This window comes from Melitaea cinxia, chromosome 12, assembly GCF_905220565.1.
Source record: "Melitaea cinxia chromosome 12, ilMelCinx1.1, whole genome shotgun sequence".
In the NCBI taxonomy this organism is placed as follows: Eukaryota; Metazoa; Arthropoda; class Insecta; order Lepidoptera; family Nymphalidae; genus Melitaea; species Melitaea cinxia.
The window spans coordinates 5512087-5529636 of NC_059405.1; the positions used below are offsets into that span (position 1 = coordinate 5512087).

General features: G+C 40.4%; 2 protein-coding genes and 1 long non-coding RNA gene across 3 annotated transcripts; 2 read left to right on the top strand and 1 right to left on the bottom strand.

The window, feature by feature from the left end:
* The first annotated feature begins 2432 nt into the window (after positions 1-2432).
* Positions 2433-3514, top strand: LOC123658583. Its single transcript, XM_045593957.1, has one exon. It carries the CDS (start codon positions 2501-2503, stop codon positions 3407-3409), a length of 909 nt encoding a protein of 302 aa, XP_045449913.1. The 5' UTR covers positions 2433-2500; the 3' UTR covers positions 3410-3514.
* Positions 3515-3964: 450 nt separating this feature from the next.
* LOC123658585 lies at positions 3965-4438 on the bottom strand. The gene is made up of 2 exons (XR_006743915.1): positions 4220-4438; positions 3965-4141 (listed from the first exon to the last, which is right to left on the bottom strand). It is a non-coding gene; the product is annotated as an uncharacterized LOC123658585 (long non-coding RNA).
* Positions 4439-10375: 5937 nt separating this feature from the next.
* Positions 10376-15649, top strand: LOC123658688. Its single transcript, XM_045594042.1, has one exon. The coding sequence runs from the start codon at positions 10376-10378 to the stop codon at positions 15647-15649; it is 5274 nt and encodes a 1757-aa protein (XP_045449998.1).
* The last annotated feature ends 1901 nt before the right edge of the window (positions 15650-17550 follow it).

The window sequence follows — 17550 nt, forward strand, 5'->3', positions numbered from 1 at the left end:
ACAGACAGACAGACAGACAGACAGACAGACAGACAGACAGACAGACAGACAGACAGACAGACAGACAGACAGACAGACAGACAGACAGACAGACAGACAGACAGACAGACAGACAGACAGACAGACAGACAGACAGACAGACAGACAGACAGACAGACAGACAGACAGACAGACAGACAGACAGACAGACAGACAGACAGACAGACAGACAGACAGACAGACAGACAGACAGACAGACAGACAGACAGACAGACAGACAGACAGACAGACAGACAGACAGACAGACAGACAGACAGACAGACAGACAGACAGACAGACAGACAGACAGACAGACAGACAGACAGACAGACAGACAGACAGACAGACAGACAGACAGACAGACAGACAGACAGACAGACAGACAGACAGACAGACAGACAGACAGACAGACAGACAGACAGACAGACAGACAGACAGACAGACAGACAGACAGACAGACAGACAGACAGACAGACAGACAGACAGACAGACAGACAGACAGACAGACAGACAGACAGACAGACAGACAGACAGACAGACAGACAGACAGACAGACAGACAGACAGACAGACAGACAGACAGACAGACAGACAGACAGACAGACAGACAGACAGACAGACAGACAGACAGACAGACAGACAGACAGACAGACAGACAGACAGACAGACAGACAGACAGACAGACAGACAGACAGACAGACAGACAGACAGACAGACAGACAGACAGACAGACAGACAGACAGACAGACAGACAGACAGACAGACAGACAGACAGACAGACAGACAGACAGACAGACAGACAGACAGACAGACAGACAGACAGACAGACAGACAGACAGACAGACAGACAGACAGACAGACAGACAGACAGACAGACAGACAGACAGACAGACAGACAGACAGACAGACAGACAGACAGACAGACAGACAGACAGACAGACAGACAGACAGACAGACAGACAGACAGACAGACAGACAGACAGACAGACAGACAGACAGACAGACAGACAGACAGACAGACAGACAGACAGACAGACAGACAGACAGACAGACAGACAGACAGACAGACAGACAGACAGACAGACAGACAGACAGACAGACAGACAGACAGACAGACAGACAGACAGACAGACAGACAGACAGACAGACAGACAGACAGACAGACAGACAGACAGACAGACAGACAGACAGACAGACAGACAGACAGACAGACAGACAGACAGACAGACAGACAGACAGACAGACAGACAGACAGACAGACAGACAGACAGACAGACAGACAGACAGACAGACAGACAGACAGACAGACAGACAGACAGACAGACAGACAGACAGACAGACAGACAGACAGACAGACAGACAGACAGACAGACAGACAGACAGACAGACAGACAGACAGACAGACAGACAGACAGACAGACAGACAGACAGACAGACAGACAGACAGACAGACAGACAGACAGACAGACAGACAGACAGACAGACAGACAGACAGACAGACAGACAGACAGACAGACAGACAGACAGACAGACAGACAGACAGACAGACAGACAGACAGACAGACAGACAGACAGACAGACAGACAGACAGACAGACAGACAGACAGACAGACAGACAGACAGACAGACAGACAGACAGACAGACAGACAGACAGACAGACAGACAGACAGACAGACAGACAGACAGACAGACAGACAGACAGACAGACAGACAGACAGACAGACAGACAGACAGACAGACAGACAGACAGACAGACAGACAGACAGACAGACAGACAGACAGACAGACAGACAGACAGACAGACAGACAGACAGACAGACAGACAGACAGACAGACAGACAGACAGACAGACAGACAGACAGACAGACAGACAGACAGACAGACAGACAGACAGACAGACAGACAGACAGACAGACAGACAGACAGACAGACAGACAGACAGACAGACAGACAGACAGACAGACAGACAGACAGACAGACAGACAGACAGACAGACAGACAGACAGTTACAATTAATGTTGATAATGAGAACAATACTGTGTGTGGTTATAATTCAAATTTGGATAATATGAACAATGTTTCAAATAGTAATACTTTGAATTTAGATACCTAATGTATCGTTAGGTTTTTGCCGAATTGAATAAGAGATAACATTTACAATTTGACATTGACAGTTGTTTTTTCGAAATTCCCGCCACGTTTTGATGAAAGCTAACACTGACCCACTTATCTTTGTCGGCGGATCGGGCGCAATGTAATTGCGAATAGACCTTAGGTGAAACGATAGAAAGGGATTTGCGGTCGTTGCGGTTACCTAGTGGAACGCGGCCAATGACAACAACAACAAGTCAAAATAATGTTGACATTATACTCTTTGGTTGACATTGACAATGAACCTGAGACATCTCAGTGAGTCAGTCCTATAGTCCTATTTACGTATTATTTAAACATTCTTGTTTTTTTATATTAATTAAAATTAAATATGAGCGTCTCAAAGGTAAATACTTCATTAAATTCATCAAATTATTCAAATACTTCGTCTCAGTTGGACAGTTATGAAGACGTGCAAACGGCCAGTGTGCGAAATTATGTAAAAGATTTGTTAAAATCGCGAATATTCTTGGGTCGTTATCTTGAAAGACGACTTGTTGATGAACGTATTGGATATCGGGACGTCGTATTAATTAGTCAAGCAGAAGTTGAGTTGAAGAAGGATTTACAAGAAGCTCAACACAAACTTCAGGTTGTGCATCCAAGCTCTCATTGGATTGGCATCTCAGATTCCGAAGTTTTGGGACATAATTCTGGTATTTGTCTTTGGACAGAAATAGATAATCAACCATTTGGCGCTTTTTGGTTTCAAATAAAAACCATTAGATTTAGACAATTTGAAATTATTGTCATATTGAAATGTGTAAGACACATAACTGACGCATTTTTAGAGTTAGAGCCAATATTGACAGGAGCGATAGAAAAATCCAAAAGTAACAATACTACGAAACAAATTAGTAATGTATCATCACTCAGTGATACATATGCTGAAATAGCTAAAAATGTTCAAGATGCGTTCTCCATAAAAAATGCAAAGGAATTCATAACATTTTTATTTGCATTTGTTATTGCAATTTTCACTGGTAGCACTGCTTTTATAAACTTTCTAGGTAACTTTATTTTAGCTTTAGTCAGGGAAATTTCTATTTTAGTAAAAAATTCCACGCCTATGTTTTTAGGATTTTTAGATTTCATAAGTAAAATAATTGGTGGTTTTTACATATTGCTGGCCATGTTATTCAAGCCTAATACGCCAAACCCTTTAAGTAAGAGAAACATTGGATATTATAAAAGAACTCCACAAAAATATGAAACTTATGATCATAGAAATTTTGACTAATATATGCAAGTATTATTTTTTTTTTTGTAATAACTCTAAGATCTCAATTATACCATGTTTTATTATTTTTATACAGTAAATAAATTATTATAATGTTATATAAAATTGGAATTTGTTTATATTATAAATGCAGCTTTATTTACATCTTTTTATGTTGTGGTGTGCTCTCATAAAATTATTTTGGGTAAGACTTGGTGTTTTAATTGATATTAGTAAGCTTAGACTAGAAGCAGATAAAATGCATATTTATTATTCTAAAGAAGTTGTCTAATTCCTTTAGTATTCTATAACAATATAAAACTTAACCAATGTGATTATCGAAAAATCTAGTTATTTATGTAAATTGGATTTAGTCTCTCGGAGATTTAAGAAAGTGAAGTGAGAAGTGTGAAAATTAACACGGATTAACTATAAAACCATTGTTTTATTATTGTTATTGTTATAAATACTTTATAGGTGTTTTATTATGCATTTATAAAAAAATTTATATACTGGATTTTGCTATGTTATCAAAGTATAGCTGATATACATTTGTGAAAAGAAATATAAATCGTATATTAATAGATTATTTTTTATTTTCAATAGGTACTATAATCATTGACTTTGTTAAATCTAAAATAAGAATATAAAAATTATTTGACACGTCAAAGAATATAAATTACAAAAATGTAAACTATGAAAAATTACCATTATATTTTTTTGATCTGTTAATCAACATCGATGATTCCCATTCTAAAAACGAAATGTAAAGTTCAGGAACAATTATGGACATATAATAGTTTCATGAATGTATATTTTCATTTAACATACCTCTTTTTTTTTGATAATTGACAATATTTATTTGGCGAAACACCTAGTCCAATTTTTGGATTGTGTGTCTTTTTTGTATGTCTTTCGTTGAGGAATTTGACACACCACATTCTTTGTTTTCACAGGCTTAAATAAATATCAATATAAATTTTAAGAATCATATTTCTAATATACATTTTATGAACGCGATTGAATACCTCTGTAGCTGCATCAGCAATAGCCCAACATTTAGATGTGCCTGGTTTTTCTGCTTTTATTAGGTTTTTTGACACTATGTTATTTAAAGTATTAGTGATTATTATATTTATTTCACTATTATCATATTCCATTAGCATGAGTTTAAAAGTGACTAATAAAGCTGGCAATTGAAGTGTCAGTTCCTTTTTACCGGATTCAAAACTGCTATATTTTTTTAATATATCGAGATGTGTTATAACTTCATCAAGAGTCATATATTGGCGATTGTTCATTAAATCTTTTATTGTTCTCATTCCAACTCCTAAAATACTTATCTTTATAAATATGTGATAGAATACCAGTTTAGTACTTGTAGTAATTGACTAGTCATACCTACATGTGAATTTCAATATAGTTTCCGCATGAACTCAAAGTATTTTGAGCTCTTGAAATATATTTCTTCTTATTATTACCTTCGTATACACATTTGCCGAAGCATGATACAACCAAGTCTTTAGCGAAAGTTGGTTTAAGAGAATTCAGCACACCATTTAATGAGTCGATAATGTCAATTTCTAGATATGAAGATTTTTTCCTTAAAACTTTTTTTATATCATTTGTAATTTTCGATGTGTAATTTAAATATCTTCTTCCTTCTTCTATTTCAGCAAGCTTATGTAAGAAGCTAGCTGCTAAATTCTAAAAGATAAAAATAGGTATCTTACGATATAGCCACAGAGAAGTCATATTTAAGGAAATACCAGTCGTAAGAAATTAATTATAAATTCACCTGTGTGACGTAGTTTCCATAATATTGATATTTACAAGGCCACGAAATACATGTGACTACAATAGAATCCTCATCAAAAATGTTACAAATATCTGCTTGAGTACAACCTAAAGTAATCTCTACTTTTTCAGAGTGCTGAGAATCCGTTAGACCCTAAAAATTGGTAAAATTATTACAAACTTGTACCTAAAGACAAGTTTGTAATTTTACTATACCTACAAGTAACTTTGTAAGATGTAATATATTTGCACGCTCTGAAAGATGTGCAACAAATAAAAAAAGTTACCCATGCTGAAAATTCCAAATAAAAAACGATTGTATGGGAAGTTATTGTAAACTATTGTGTTTCAAACAGGGATCCTGTGGGACTTGTAAACATAAACTTGTTTTTTTTTTATGTTACTAGGTCGGCAAACAAGCGTAGGGCTCACCTGATGGTAAGCGATTACCGTAGCTTATAGACGCCTGCAACACCAGAAGCATCGCAAGCGCGTTGCCGACCCAATCCCCAATCCCCCCAGGAGCTCTGGTCACCTTACTCACCAACAGGAACACAATACTGCTTGAAGACAATATTATTTTGCTGTGATCTTCTGTAAGGTCGAGGTACTATCCCAGTCGGGCTGCTCCATATTTTGAGCAGGAAATTCCTGCTGTGCCCTACCTCAGTTAAAGTTCAGTGTTTGCATCAACTCACTTCATTTAAAAACATCAAGGCATTTTTAGTATTAATACCACCCATGTAAAGAAACTTCTTTAATATGCGCATATTTTTAATAATTTCACCGAAATTATTAGTGTTAAACTTTGAATCTTCATTGAAATGTATTATAAAATCTACAGATTACACAGAATTATTTAGGCAATGGCATTTTCTAGTTAGTCTTTTGTATACGGAGCAATCGTCATCCTCCTAAAAAGGGCAATTTTGATTAATTAACAAATTAATAATTGAGAATAATCAAAATTAGTTTATAATACTATCACAACGGCTAGAAGAAATAGGCCCGATCCACATGACAGTGCTTTATCTTATTTCGTTTTCGGTACGATCTCGATCCGGCAAAATTTTGTTAAACAAAAAAACAATGAGTGTGTTCATAGTTTCATATTATCCCTACTAATTAAGTTCCGATCAAATCACACTCTAGCAAATCTATCTATTGTTTCTAGTATACCGGATCGAGATTGGACCGAGAACGAACTGAGATCCTGTAATGTGAATCGGACCTAAATGGTATCGGCAAATTATACCTAGCTATACTATATCAGTATCAGTTTTTAAACACCCCAAGAGAGCTGCTAGGTTTTTTTATATACCGAATAAAAGTAGAAAACACGATGCTTCAGTGATGGTTAGTACCTACCTAAACGTACAGTCGTACAGGTATCAAAAATTGTACAGAACAACGCAGGTTTTCTTTCGATATTTTCCTTCACCGCCAAATATGACTTAAATTTTTAACCCGACCTTATCTCTTAAAAATTTAACAGTCCCGCATTTGAACTGGCGACCATTAGGTACCTTCTATCCGTATCCACTAGGTCACTCGGCTAAATAAAATCTAATGCAAGTTCCTAATTGTTATGTTAACGTCTAAATTATATTTTAATATAGAAAAGTTTATTCTTAACATAAAAGAAAGATCACCTTAATGTAAATGTCGTCTAACTTCTGAGCGTGATTTTTTAATTCACTCAATGCTTCATTTACAAATTCTTCGCTACTCAAATTCTCGTCCTAACCGATAAAACAACAATTTTACCAAAATTATTGGACTATTTTATTTTTAACAAGGTTTATTAAACTCATCTTGTGCAAACGACAAAAGAAATAAAATGTTCAGTATTCAGCGCTATTTACCTAGATAATCAGTTAAAAAAATAAAAAAAAAATTCATACGTTAGTCACATTGTATCTCAAATCGTTTTTTACATTTAATTGCAAATTATGATCTTGGGCATAATTTTTTGAATGAACTTTTGTTTGAATCTCTTCCAACAAATTTAATAGCTGTTTTGTACTATCTTTTAATTTTAAAATTGAATTCTAAAATGAAAAATACATGCGTATTAAAATTCATCGTAACGTACTAAAAGTAAAGAAGGTAAAATAAATTATTCAGTTAGTAACAAAGGCATACAATGTGAACATGGCAATACGGTTCTTCCGAGTTTTGCAAATTGCTTGTTTCTCTCGTAAAAGTACACGTGGAGCTTGGAAAATCGATTTCATTATAGTTGGATAAGTTCATATTGTAAATCACTTCTATTATATGATTCTTGGTCGATATCAAAATAAAGTAGCTCTAAATTTGCAGGAATTATTAATACTATTCTACAGTTAAATATTCATCATTTCCAATCCAATTTTAAACTTTTCGTCGTATGTACTATGTTAAATTCATTCTTGTTGTAAATGTAATTATATTATAAATAGTAATTGCTTTGGCGTTTCGTTTTCAGTCATTTTAAATTAACTTTTGATTTTCAAAATTGAAGTACAATTTTTGACAAAAGAATTTACAGTTGCCTTTTAATAAAATAAATTAGGCGCTGTATCATGGAATTATTATGTACTACGTACAACTAGTACATAATAATTCCATTCGCTGTATAGTTTGTACTTTTGTAGTTTAGTACGTGATAGGTGTAACTGTAACGCGGGCAACACGAGCGACACCGCAAGCTCGCCAGAGACCACGGAGGTTACCGGCTCGTTATCTATGAACTGTCAATTTTGAATATTAAAAAAATTATATTTAAAAAGAAAGGAACTGTCGATTGTCGAATTATTATTATTATGATGATTCTTTGTCAATAAAACTATAAAAAACATTATTATACAAAACATTTTTGTGGTTTGATTTTTATCGACTACAAATTGGCGCCCAACTAGAGGCCTGAACCGACGGTGTTTTCCATTGCTACATCGGAAGAATAATCATGTCACGAACACGGCGACAATCTCGCCGACAAAGTGTGTACGGCGACGCGGGAGAAAACGTGGACGACCATGAAGAGGATAAAATGACGGCGTCTGGCGTGGCTAGCATTATGGCCGCCGCGCAACGCTTGCAAACCGAAGCGTTCGAGCGGATGTTCGAACGGCTGTTGGAGCAGCGACCGCCGACTCCTGCTGTGGCCGCCCAGCCTTCGGGCAATTTCTCGATGTGTACCGCTCGTTTCGCCGCCGCTGCCGACGAAGACATCGAAGATTCATCAACACCGCTGAATGTTACTAAAGCATTTTCCAGTGACATTAACATGTTTACTTACAGCCCGATATCCAGTGAGGAGTATAGTCACCTGTCACCCGTAGATGATTTTTCTAGTTCGACATACTGTGATGCCTACTACGACGCAACGGTAGATAGTGATCACCGCTGTTCCGACTTGGAGTATTTTAATTATGACGACTCGTCTGAAGGGGCAAACGCAACAATGGTTGACCCCAATTTTGATAAGGTAAATTCCACAATAATTGACCCCGATTTTGATGAGGTGGAAAGCACTATTCTCGCCCCACTTTCTCTTTCGATGCCAAGTCGGAGGCCCACGTTAAGTATAACTATTAGTGGTAAGAGAGGCATTGCACTTGTTCCGTTTTTATCGTTCAAATGTTTATAATTTTTAAATTTCCGTGCGCTCATTTACTTAACCAACGAAATGTCGTAATTTCATTTTAAACGGTACACGCTTGTTATTTGACCAATGAGAGCGCCCGGATCACCGGCGCGCATGCGCAAGCCAACCTCCCAAAGAAAGCAGCGCCCGCGGCGGCCAAGAACAAGAACACCTGTCGTCTAACCGTACGCGTCGCCATTGCTTCCGTTGAAACCAAAAAAAGCTTCACTGTTCCGAATACTGCATCTTGCGAAAGTTTGTGTGTGGCATGATTTGTGGACGATTAATGCAGATAACCGTGGCTGGCCAGCATAGATCCTTTTAGTCGCAACAAAGCCAACGAGAACCACTCCGTCTTCCGTTCCTGCTGCGCAAGGTGAGTTGTGCTTGTGCATATCCCTTGGTCTATATTCTAAGCGTGTACCGTTAATTACCGGCGAGTATATATTCATACTTGATCCAGATTGTACGCATAGATATTTCATCATCATTTAAGCGAACCGTATTCATTTGCGTACATCTTTTTGGTGCCGAAACCCGGGACTTTTGGATATATTCGGTCAGCCAAAATACCAGTTTAAGTTCGTGATTGTAACGAAAATAACATTTTTCTATCGTTTATTGTACTTACATAAATCATAAACATACCATAACGTAAAAATATTTAACAATTACGAAAAAATTCTTTGTTCCATTCTGTCCGCTAACGCCCACATATATCTACCGTCAAAAATTTAATTTTTTCTTACCGCTTACTTACCGTTCTAACCGATCGCGATCTCTGTTAAAATATACCTACCTAGAACATCGAGTCGTTTATTATCAATTGACACAAAATTATTTACCGTTTTTACCATTTGCAATAACAATATTGCAAATGATATCGTACCTTAATTTCTGTGTTAAGTTGAATACTACACGACTAGTTACGTCGATCGCCCAACATACCGTAATAAATAAATTTTATAAATAACTTCATTTTAACTTTAACATTATAAGTAAAATATCTTGTTGCATTGTATTGATATTAACGTTAACTACATATATAAAGTAAAAATAAAACTTATACTTATTATCAGTTTATAAAAAATAATTTTATTTCTAATATATATAGCAAACCGTTCTGAGTTGTAATAAGGTTCATTTTAGTTAATAACCTTGTGTAAGGTGTTCAATATTATAGTTAATTTAGTCGCTTTAACTACGACCATCGATGGTTGTTGCTTACCTACGACCACGGATAGCGTGAGTGTTGTTATTTAAATAATCTATATAAATAAATAAAATTGGAAATCTCTTAAACGGCTGGACCGATTTTAATGGGATTTTCACTGGTAGATAATTAATGTAATAAGGAATAACTTAGGCTATTTTTACTTTAGAAATTTATTTATTTATTTGGTAATTTTCCAAACTAAAATATTATTATTATTTTTTTTTTTCTCCACCTTAACGAAGTTGCAGGCTCAGCTAATATAGTATAATATTCTCAATAACCGTTTAGTTTTAATAAAAGGCGTTTTGAATTCAGTGAAAATTGTTTATTGTTTTAATCGTTAACGATGTCTTACCTAGCACGACGTAAATCTAAACCTGGATTCAAACGGTGTACCGAGACGAATTATACTGTTAGTAATTTGCCTAGTTTGCGACGTAAACGAACGATCGCGTATAATCGTATTACGAAGGCTCTCGAGGTGGGGAAGTTAATCGAAACCGATGCATCACAGACCGAGTTATTTCTTTCATATTGTCAGGAAATAAAAAACATCGCGGATAGTTTTCAAGAGGCACACTTCATCATTTTGGACCTTTTAAACGAGGAAGCCGATGATGTAGATACCGAGATCCAGGAGAATTTCGATGAAATGTACTTTCGGGTCGTTGCAATTCAACGTAAATATCAACAGGGTTCGTCGCAAGAATTAAATAATGCGAGGCGTGATTCGTTCATGGGTGCGCAGAGCAATATGCGCTTACCGAAAATTTCACTTCCGGTATTTTCTGGTGCTATCAAGGAATGGCCTGAATTTATCGCGACTTATGATGCGTTGATTCATCAATCAACAATTCTAAGTGATATCGAGAAATTTCATTATTTGGTGTCGGTGTTGCGGGGTGATGCGTTATCGTTAATTAGAACGTTTCCGGTCGCTGGTGAACATTATATAAGTGCATATGATGCTCTCAAGTCCCGCTATGAGGATAAACGTGAATTGGCATTTGCGTGCTGGCGCGATATTTTGGAAGTAAATTTCAAAACTTCACACGCTCAAGATTTCCGACATGCTTTAAATACAATAGATGAAAACTTGACTATTTTGAAAAAGTTGAAGTTACCTACCGAGCACTGGGACTTCGTGCTTTGTTACAATATTTTGTCAAAACTAGATACTAAACTTAGACGCGAGTTTGAGGAAAGGCACATCGACATCGAGCTGCCACAATATCAACATATAAGGGCGTTTTTACACTCTAAGAGTGAAGCGCTGATACGCGACACGCACTTCTCCGCCGTTACTACTAAAACTTCACAAATTAGCAAGGAAGCATCAGGTGCCTTTCAAAAATCGAAGCGACCTACCGTCACGCATTCGCTTGTCGCCCCCACCGCCGACATGCCTAAGAAGAAGGTTGGTGACAAACAAGAGAGCAAACCAACTCGTGTTGCGACAACCTCCAAACTTATTCGTAAGTGTTCATACTGCAGTGCAGAACACCACATAACGGCTTGTAAAGATTTCTTGTCTAAATCCGGGGACGAGCGCATGGCTGTAGCTGGCGAACGGAAATGGTGCTACAATTGTCTCAACTCGTCTCACTCGGTGCGAGAGTGCACATCGATATTTTCGTGTCGAAAATGTCATCGTAAACATCACACTCTACTACATCGAGACCAAGTGGGGAACGACCCTAACACCGCGCGCGATCATTCACAATCGGTAGCTCTAGTTGCTAAGAAATCTTTTACCTCATCTAACCCGTCCGCGAACACGACCGTGTTACTGGCCACTGCCATGGTTCAAATTCGTGACACAAGTGGTGAATTTCATACATTCCGAGCGTTGTTTGACACGGGTAGTCAAAATAATTTCTTGACAGCACACGCCGCTAAGCGACTTGGGCTCAAGCCTAGAGCTGTCTGCGCCGAGGTACATGGCTTGGGGGGTGCTCCTGCCTCAGTCAATGGTGTCGTGACGTGCGACCTCGGCACTAATGACAACGTTAAATTTCATCTCGAGATGCTCGTCATACCGAACATCTGCGGAGATCAACCCATCGCAAGACTCAATACAGATGGATGGAATGATGTCAAGACATTACCGTTAGCAGATCCTGGTTTTGACATCCCTGGTCCAATCGACGTCTTGTTAAATGCCGACGTTTTCGCTGAATCGTTGCTCGAGCAGCGTTTGAAGGGTAACGGGTCTCGACCTCAAGCATTGAATTCAGTTTTCGGGTGGCTTCTCCTAGGGAAGTCGCGACTCGCATCCTCTCCTTCATGTTTGATGGGATTAGCACCTCCTAGCATGGATGAGAGCTTAAATAAAATAGTTCAACGTTTCTGGGAAATCGATAACGTTCCACAATCTTCTCGATTAACCCCAGATGAGCAAGTTTGTGAAAATATTTTCACTAATAACCACTACCGTGACGAGACCGGAAGGTATCATGTAGTTCTTCCTTTCAAGAACAACTCGGAGCCTCTTTTTGAAGGGTCTCGAGCGATAGCCTTACGGCGCTTCCATGCCATTGAGAAGCGGTTGTCTCGTGATCAATCGTTAAAACAACAGTACACCGATTTCATGACTGACTACATCGAAAGTGGTCACATGACTCTGGTACCTGCTAAGCACATGGGCTTAGGTAAGTACTACATACCGCACCACTGCGTCTTGCGTCCCGACAGCTCCACGACGAAACTCCGCGTGGTGTTCGACGCCTCGGCTAAGGACGCGAATTCAAAATCGCTTAACGATTCGCAACTTGTAGGTCCAAAGCTGCAATCCAACATCGTGGAGATTCTTCTCCATTACCGGGAACACAAAGTCGTCTTTATGGCGGATGTGCGCCAAATGTACCGCCAAATTAACGTAGCACCTCATCACCGTGAGTACCAGCGCATTTTCTGGCGGGCTCACCCAGATGAGCCTCTCCAAGAATACATTTTAAATACCGTCACCTACGGAGTATCTTCTTCCCCGTTTCTTGCATGTCGCACCATCCAGCAGCTGGCCAATGACGAGGGTCATCATTACCCTAAGGCTAAAGCCGTTTTAACTTCCGATATTTATATCGATGATATCGTAACCGGAAGTTCAACGCTGGAGGATGCCTGCGATATCAAATCGCAAGTCATCGCTCTTCTCACTCGCGGGCGCTTTGAGCTACGCAAATGGGTGAGCAATCGACCTGAGCTTCTAAGTGACCTTCCCTCAGAAGCGTGTCTTTCGGAAGCTATTACTTTTAACCAAGCCGAAGACACAACCGTGAAAGTTCTTGGGCTGAAATGGGAGCCTGGCTCAGACTCATGTGTTTTTAACGTCCAACCGTCAAATCAACCTTGTACCAAGCGAACGATTCTGAGTGAGGTAGCCAGGGTCTTCGATCCTTTGGGATTTCTGTCGCCTCTAATAATTCAAGCCAAGTGCTTGATCCAAAAACTTTGGATCCTCGGCGTTTCGTGGGATGATACTCCCCCACCGGAAATTGTTGCACAATGGAACAACTTTTCTCAACAACTTCCACAAATCAGAGAACTTAAGGTTCCTCGCGGGTTCGTTATCGAAGGCGCTCAATCGTATCAACTGCATGGGTTCTGTGACAGCTCTGAACTTGCGTACGGCGCCGTCATTTATCTACGTGTCACCGAATCTGACGGTTCCATTCGCCTCTTCCTTGTTTGTGCACGAGCTCGCGTCGCGCCTTTGAAGAGGCAGTCGCTGCCACGGCTGGAACTTTGTGCTGCGGTTCTACTTGCTGACCTTATGAAATTCGTCAAGGAGACATTGCGGATTCCCATCCACAACACTTATCTTTGGAGCGATTCCACCGTTACCTTAGCTTGGCTGCGGTCCCCTTCTTCGCGATGGGTAACTTTTGTCGCAAATCGTGTCAGTCACATTCAGGACACAGTTCCTACCGAATGTTGGAGGCATGTGCCTTCTGCGACCAATTCAGCTGACATTTGCTCTCGAGGACAGCTGCCAACGGAACTATTAACCAACACGCTGTGGTGGGCGGGCCCCGAGTGGCTCTCTCAACCGCCGTCTGAATGGCCAACAGACATATCTAAATGTCAGACGCAGGAGGACGTTGTAATTCCCGAACAACGTAGTACCGTTCTCATCGCTAATGAAACCGAGACCACTTCGAAAACGTCCATAATTGATCACCTGTTCGAGAAGTATTCATCCCTGGATAAAATTTGTCGGATCTTAGCGTATATCCGTAGATTTCGCGTTAACTCGTGCGTTGATGGTCCACGACCTGAGAGTCTTGTCGTGACGGACGTTGAATGTCATCGTGCTCTCCTGATGATCGTCAAACATTTCCAGAACCGTTTTTTCTTTGACGTTATATCAAATCTGAGGTTGCGAAAACAGTTGCCTCGCAACTTCCGTAAGCTAAATCCTTTCCTGGATGATCAAGGTATTCTCAGGGTGGGCGGACGGCTGGCTCGCTCTGGTCTTGAATTCGAACACAAGCACCCGGCATTGCTGCCCAGGAAATGTGTGCTCACCACAGCAGTAATCGAATCCATTCATCGGAAGAATCTTCATCCCGGTCTGAACACCACGCACTACCTGATCTTACAGCAGTTCTGGATTCTGGCGGCTAAGCGTGCCGTGCGTCAACACCTCTCGAAGTGTATACGATGCTATCGTCTCCGTCCTCAACCATTGCAACCGTTTATGAGCGACCTTCCCGCCTTCCGCGTCAACCAGGCAAAAGCTTTCTCTCAAGTTGGGGTGGATTTTGCGGGTCCCTTCCGGATCAAACTGGGTATCCATCGCGGTGCTAAAATCGATAAGGCTTACTTATGTTTATTCGTCTGTCTGAGCACCAAAGCTGCTCACCTTGAAGTAGTGTCCACTTTATCGACTGACGGTTTCATCGCTGCGTTGCGTCGTTTTGTCTCCCGTCGGGGCCGTTGTAACGTCATACATTCAGATTGCGGCACAAACTTCGTCGGTGCAGCCTCGCAACTCGCATCATGCATGGAGCAAGCAACGAACTCAGAACGGATTGCATTTAAACGTAACCCCCCATCTTCTCCACACTTCGGTGGAGTATGGGAAATTCAAGTAAAAGCCGCGAAAAGTCATTTATATCGGATTGTTGGTGATCAGACTCTAACCTTTGAAGAGCTTACCACGCTCTTCACTCAAATCGAATCGATTTTAAACTCTAGACCCCTGTGTCCATTAAGCTCTGACCCTAACGACTTGAACGTTCTTACACCTGGTCATTTCTTGACGCTGGAACCTCTTACGGCGGTTCCCGATCCAGATTACTCTAATGTTAATCTTAATCGTCTAAGCCGATGGCAACTGATTCAATCGTTCCAACAGCAATTTTGGAAACGTTGGAAACACGAATATCTACACGCGTTAACTCAGCGGGCAAAATGGACTAAAGACTCAAAACAATTAACCGTAAATTCGATCGTGCTTATTAAGGATGATAATCGACCTCCACTCCAATGGGCATTAGGACGAGTAGTTTCCTTACACCCTGGGCCTGATGGAGTGATTCGAGTAGCTACTTTAAAAACTAGAGATCACATAATCAAGAGACCTTTAGTTAAATTGTGCCCTCTGCCAACCGAATAACAATTTTCTTAAAAATCGTAGTTTAGTTTCTTAATTTTAAGATTAGTATCGTAAGTCAAACGTAGTTTAATTTATCACCGTTTTTCAATCAAATTTCGGGAAAATCCCATTGGTATTTTGGTGGGCGGAATGTTCCGTTTTTATCGTTCAAATGTTTATAATTTTTAAATTTCCGTGCGCTCATTTACTTAACCAACGAAATGTCGTAATTTCATTTTAAACGGTACACGCTTGTTATTTGACCAATGAGAGCGCCCGGATCACCGGCGCGCATGCGCAAGCCAACCTCCCAAAGAAAGCAGCGCCCGCGGCGGCCAAGAACAAGAACACCTGTCGTCTAACCGTACGCGTCGCCATTGCTTCCGTTGAAACCAAAAAAAGCTTCACTGTTCCGAATACTGCATCTTGCGAAAGTTTGTGTGTGGCATGATTTGTGGACGATTAATGCAGAAAACCGTGGCTGGCCAGCATAGATCCTTTTAGTCGCAACAAAGCCAACGAGAACCACTCCGTCTTCCGTTCCTGCTGCGCAAGGTGAGTTGTGCTTGTGCATATCCCTTGGTCTATATTCTAAGCGTGTACCGTTAATTACCGGCGAGTATATATTCATACTTGATCCAGATTGTACGCATAGATATTTCATCATCATTTAAGCGAACCGTATTCATTTGCGTACAGCACTTATTGATACCGCTGCTAAAAGTTGTATAGCTGGTCATAAACTTTATAAATTGCTTAAAGATATGGGGCAAACGTTTATGACACGACAGGTAAATGTGGAATTGGCTGATGGCATAGTACGCCCACGGGGTGTTTGGGTAGCCCGTGTGGATGTGACTATTTCTGTTAATAGGACAGTTACCACAGATTTCGTGATTTTCCCAGAGGCCGACAACAACGAGACCCTCTTAGGGATAGACTTCATAAACGCCGCTGGTATGGTAATAGACTTCGCAGCTTCTACGTGGCATTTCTCAGGTAACCAACAGTTTTATCCTCTGGAATATGAGGGGGATGAGGAGATACCGAGAACTTCTGTTATGGCTTCTTCGATTGTACTGAAGGAAGACGAAGGAACCATGCTTACCTGCGAACAACGCCAACGTCCAGAAGAGCTGCTGCAGCGACATGAAGATACCTTTCGGACAGGAGGAGAAGCTACTCCATTTACCGAACACCGGATAGATACGGGCGATCACGCACCCATTGCCGTACCACCTTACCGTCTTACGCCAGCGAAGAAGACAATTATGAAAGCGGAGCTGAAAAAGATGTTAGAAGACGGGATCATAGAGGAGTGTAAAGCTGCATGGGCCGCACCAGCACAGTTGGTCCCTAAAAAAGATGGTACTTATCGATTTTGTGCCGATTACCGTCGCCTGAATGCTGTAACTAAAACAGATAACTCCCGTCGACCAGCGCCTGACTTTCAAGAGGGTGACCTCGTATTACTGACGACGCATGTCCATAGTAACGTGCAGAAGGGCAAGACAAAAAAGTTCATGCCTCTACGCGATGGACCATATAAGGTACAACGTGTGGTTAGTCCATGCACATACGAAATAGGCGATGTGCAGGGGCAAACTTTAGGACGTTTCCACAGCTCTGACCTTACTCCGTTTATAGGCATGACGGGGCAATATCTTCCTGTACAGCCTCGTCGATTACGTGGGCGACTTCGTGTTCAACCCGACACCCCCGTAACACCTCGTGTAGACGCTCACCCATCCACACTCACTCCACCTCGACACACTTACACCAACTCACTTTCGGGGCGAAATCGTGATTTAGAGGAGGAGGATGTAACGCGGGCAACACGAGCGACACCGCAAGCTCGCCAGAGACCACGGAGGTTACCGGCTCGTTATCTATGAACTGTCAATTTTGAATATTAAAAAAAT

Bases quoted from the DNA above. Each gene is read 5' to 3' on its own strand.
- LOC123658583 (XM_045593957.1), top strand. From the start codon at position 2,501: ATGAGCGTCTCAAAGGTAAATACTTCATTAAATTCATCAAATTATTCA.
- LOC123658688 (XM_045594042.1), top strand. From the start codon at position 10,376: ATGTCTTACCTAGCACGACGTAAATCTAAACCTGGATTCAAACGGTGT.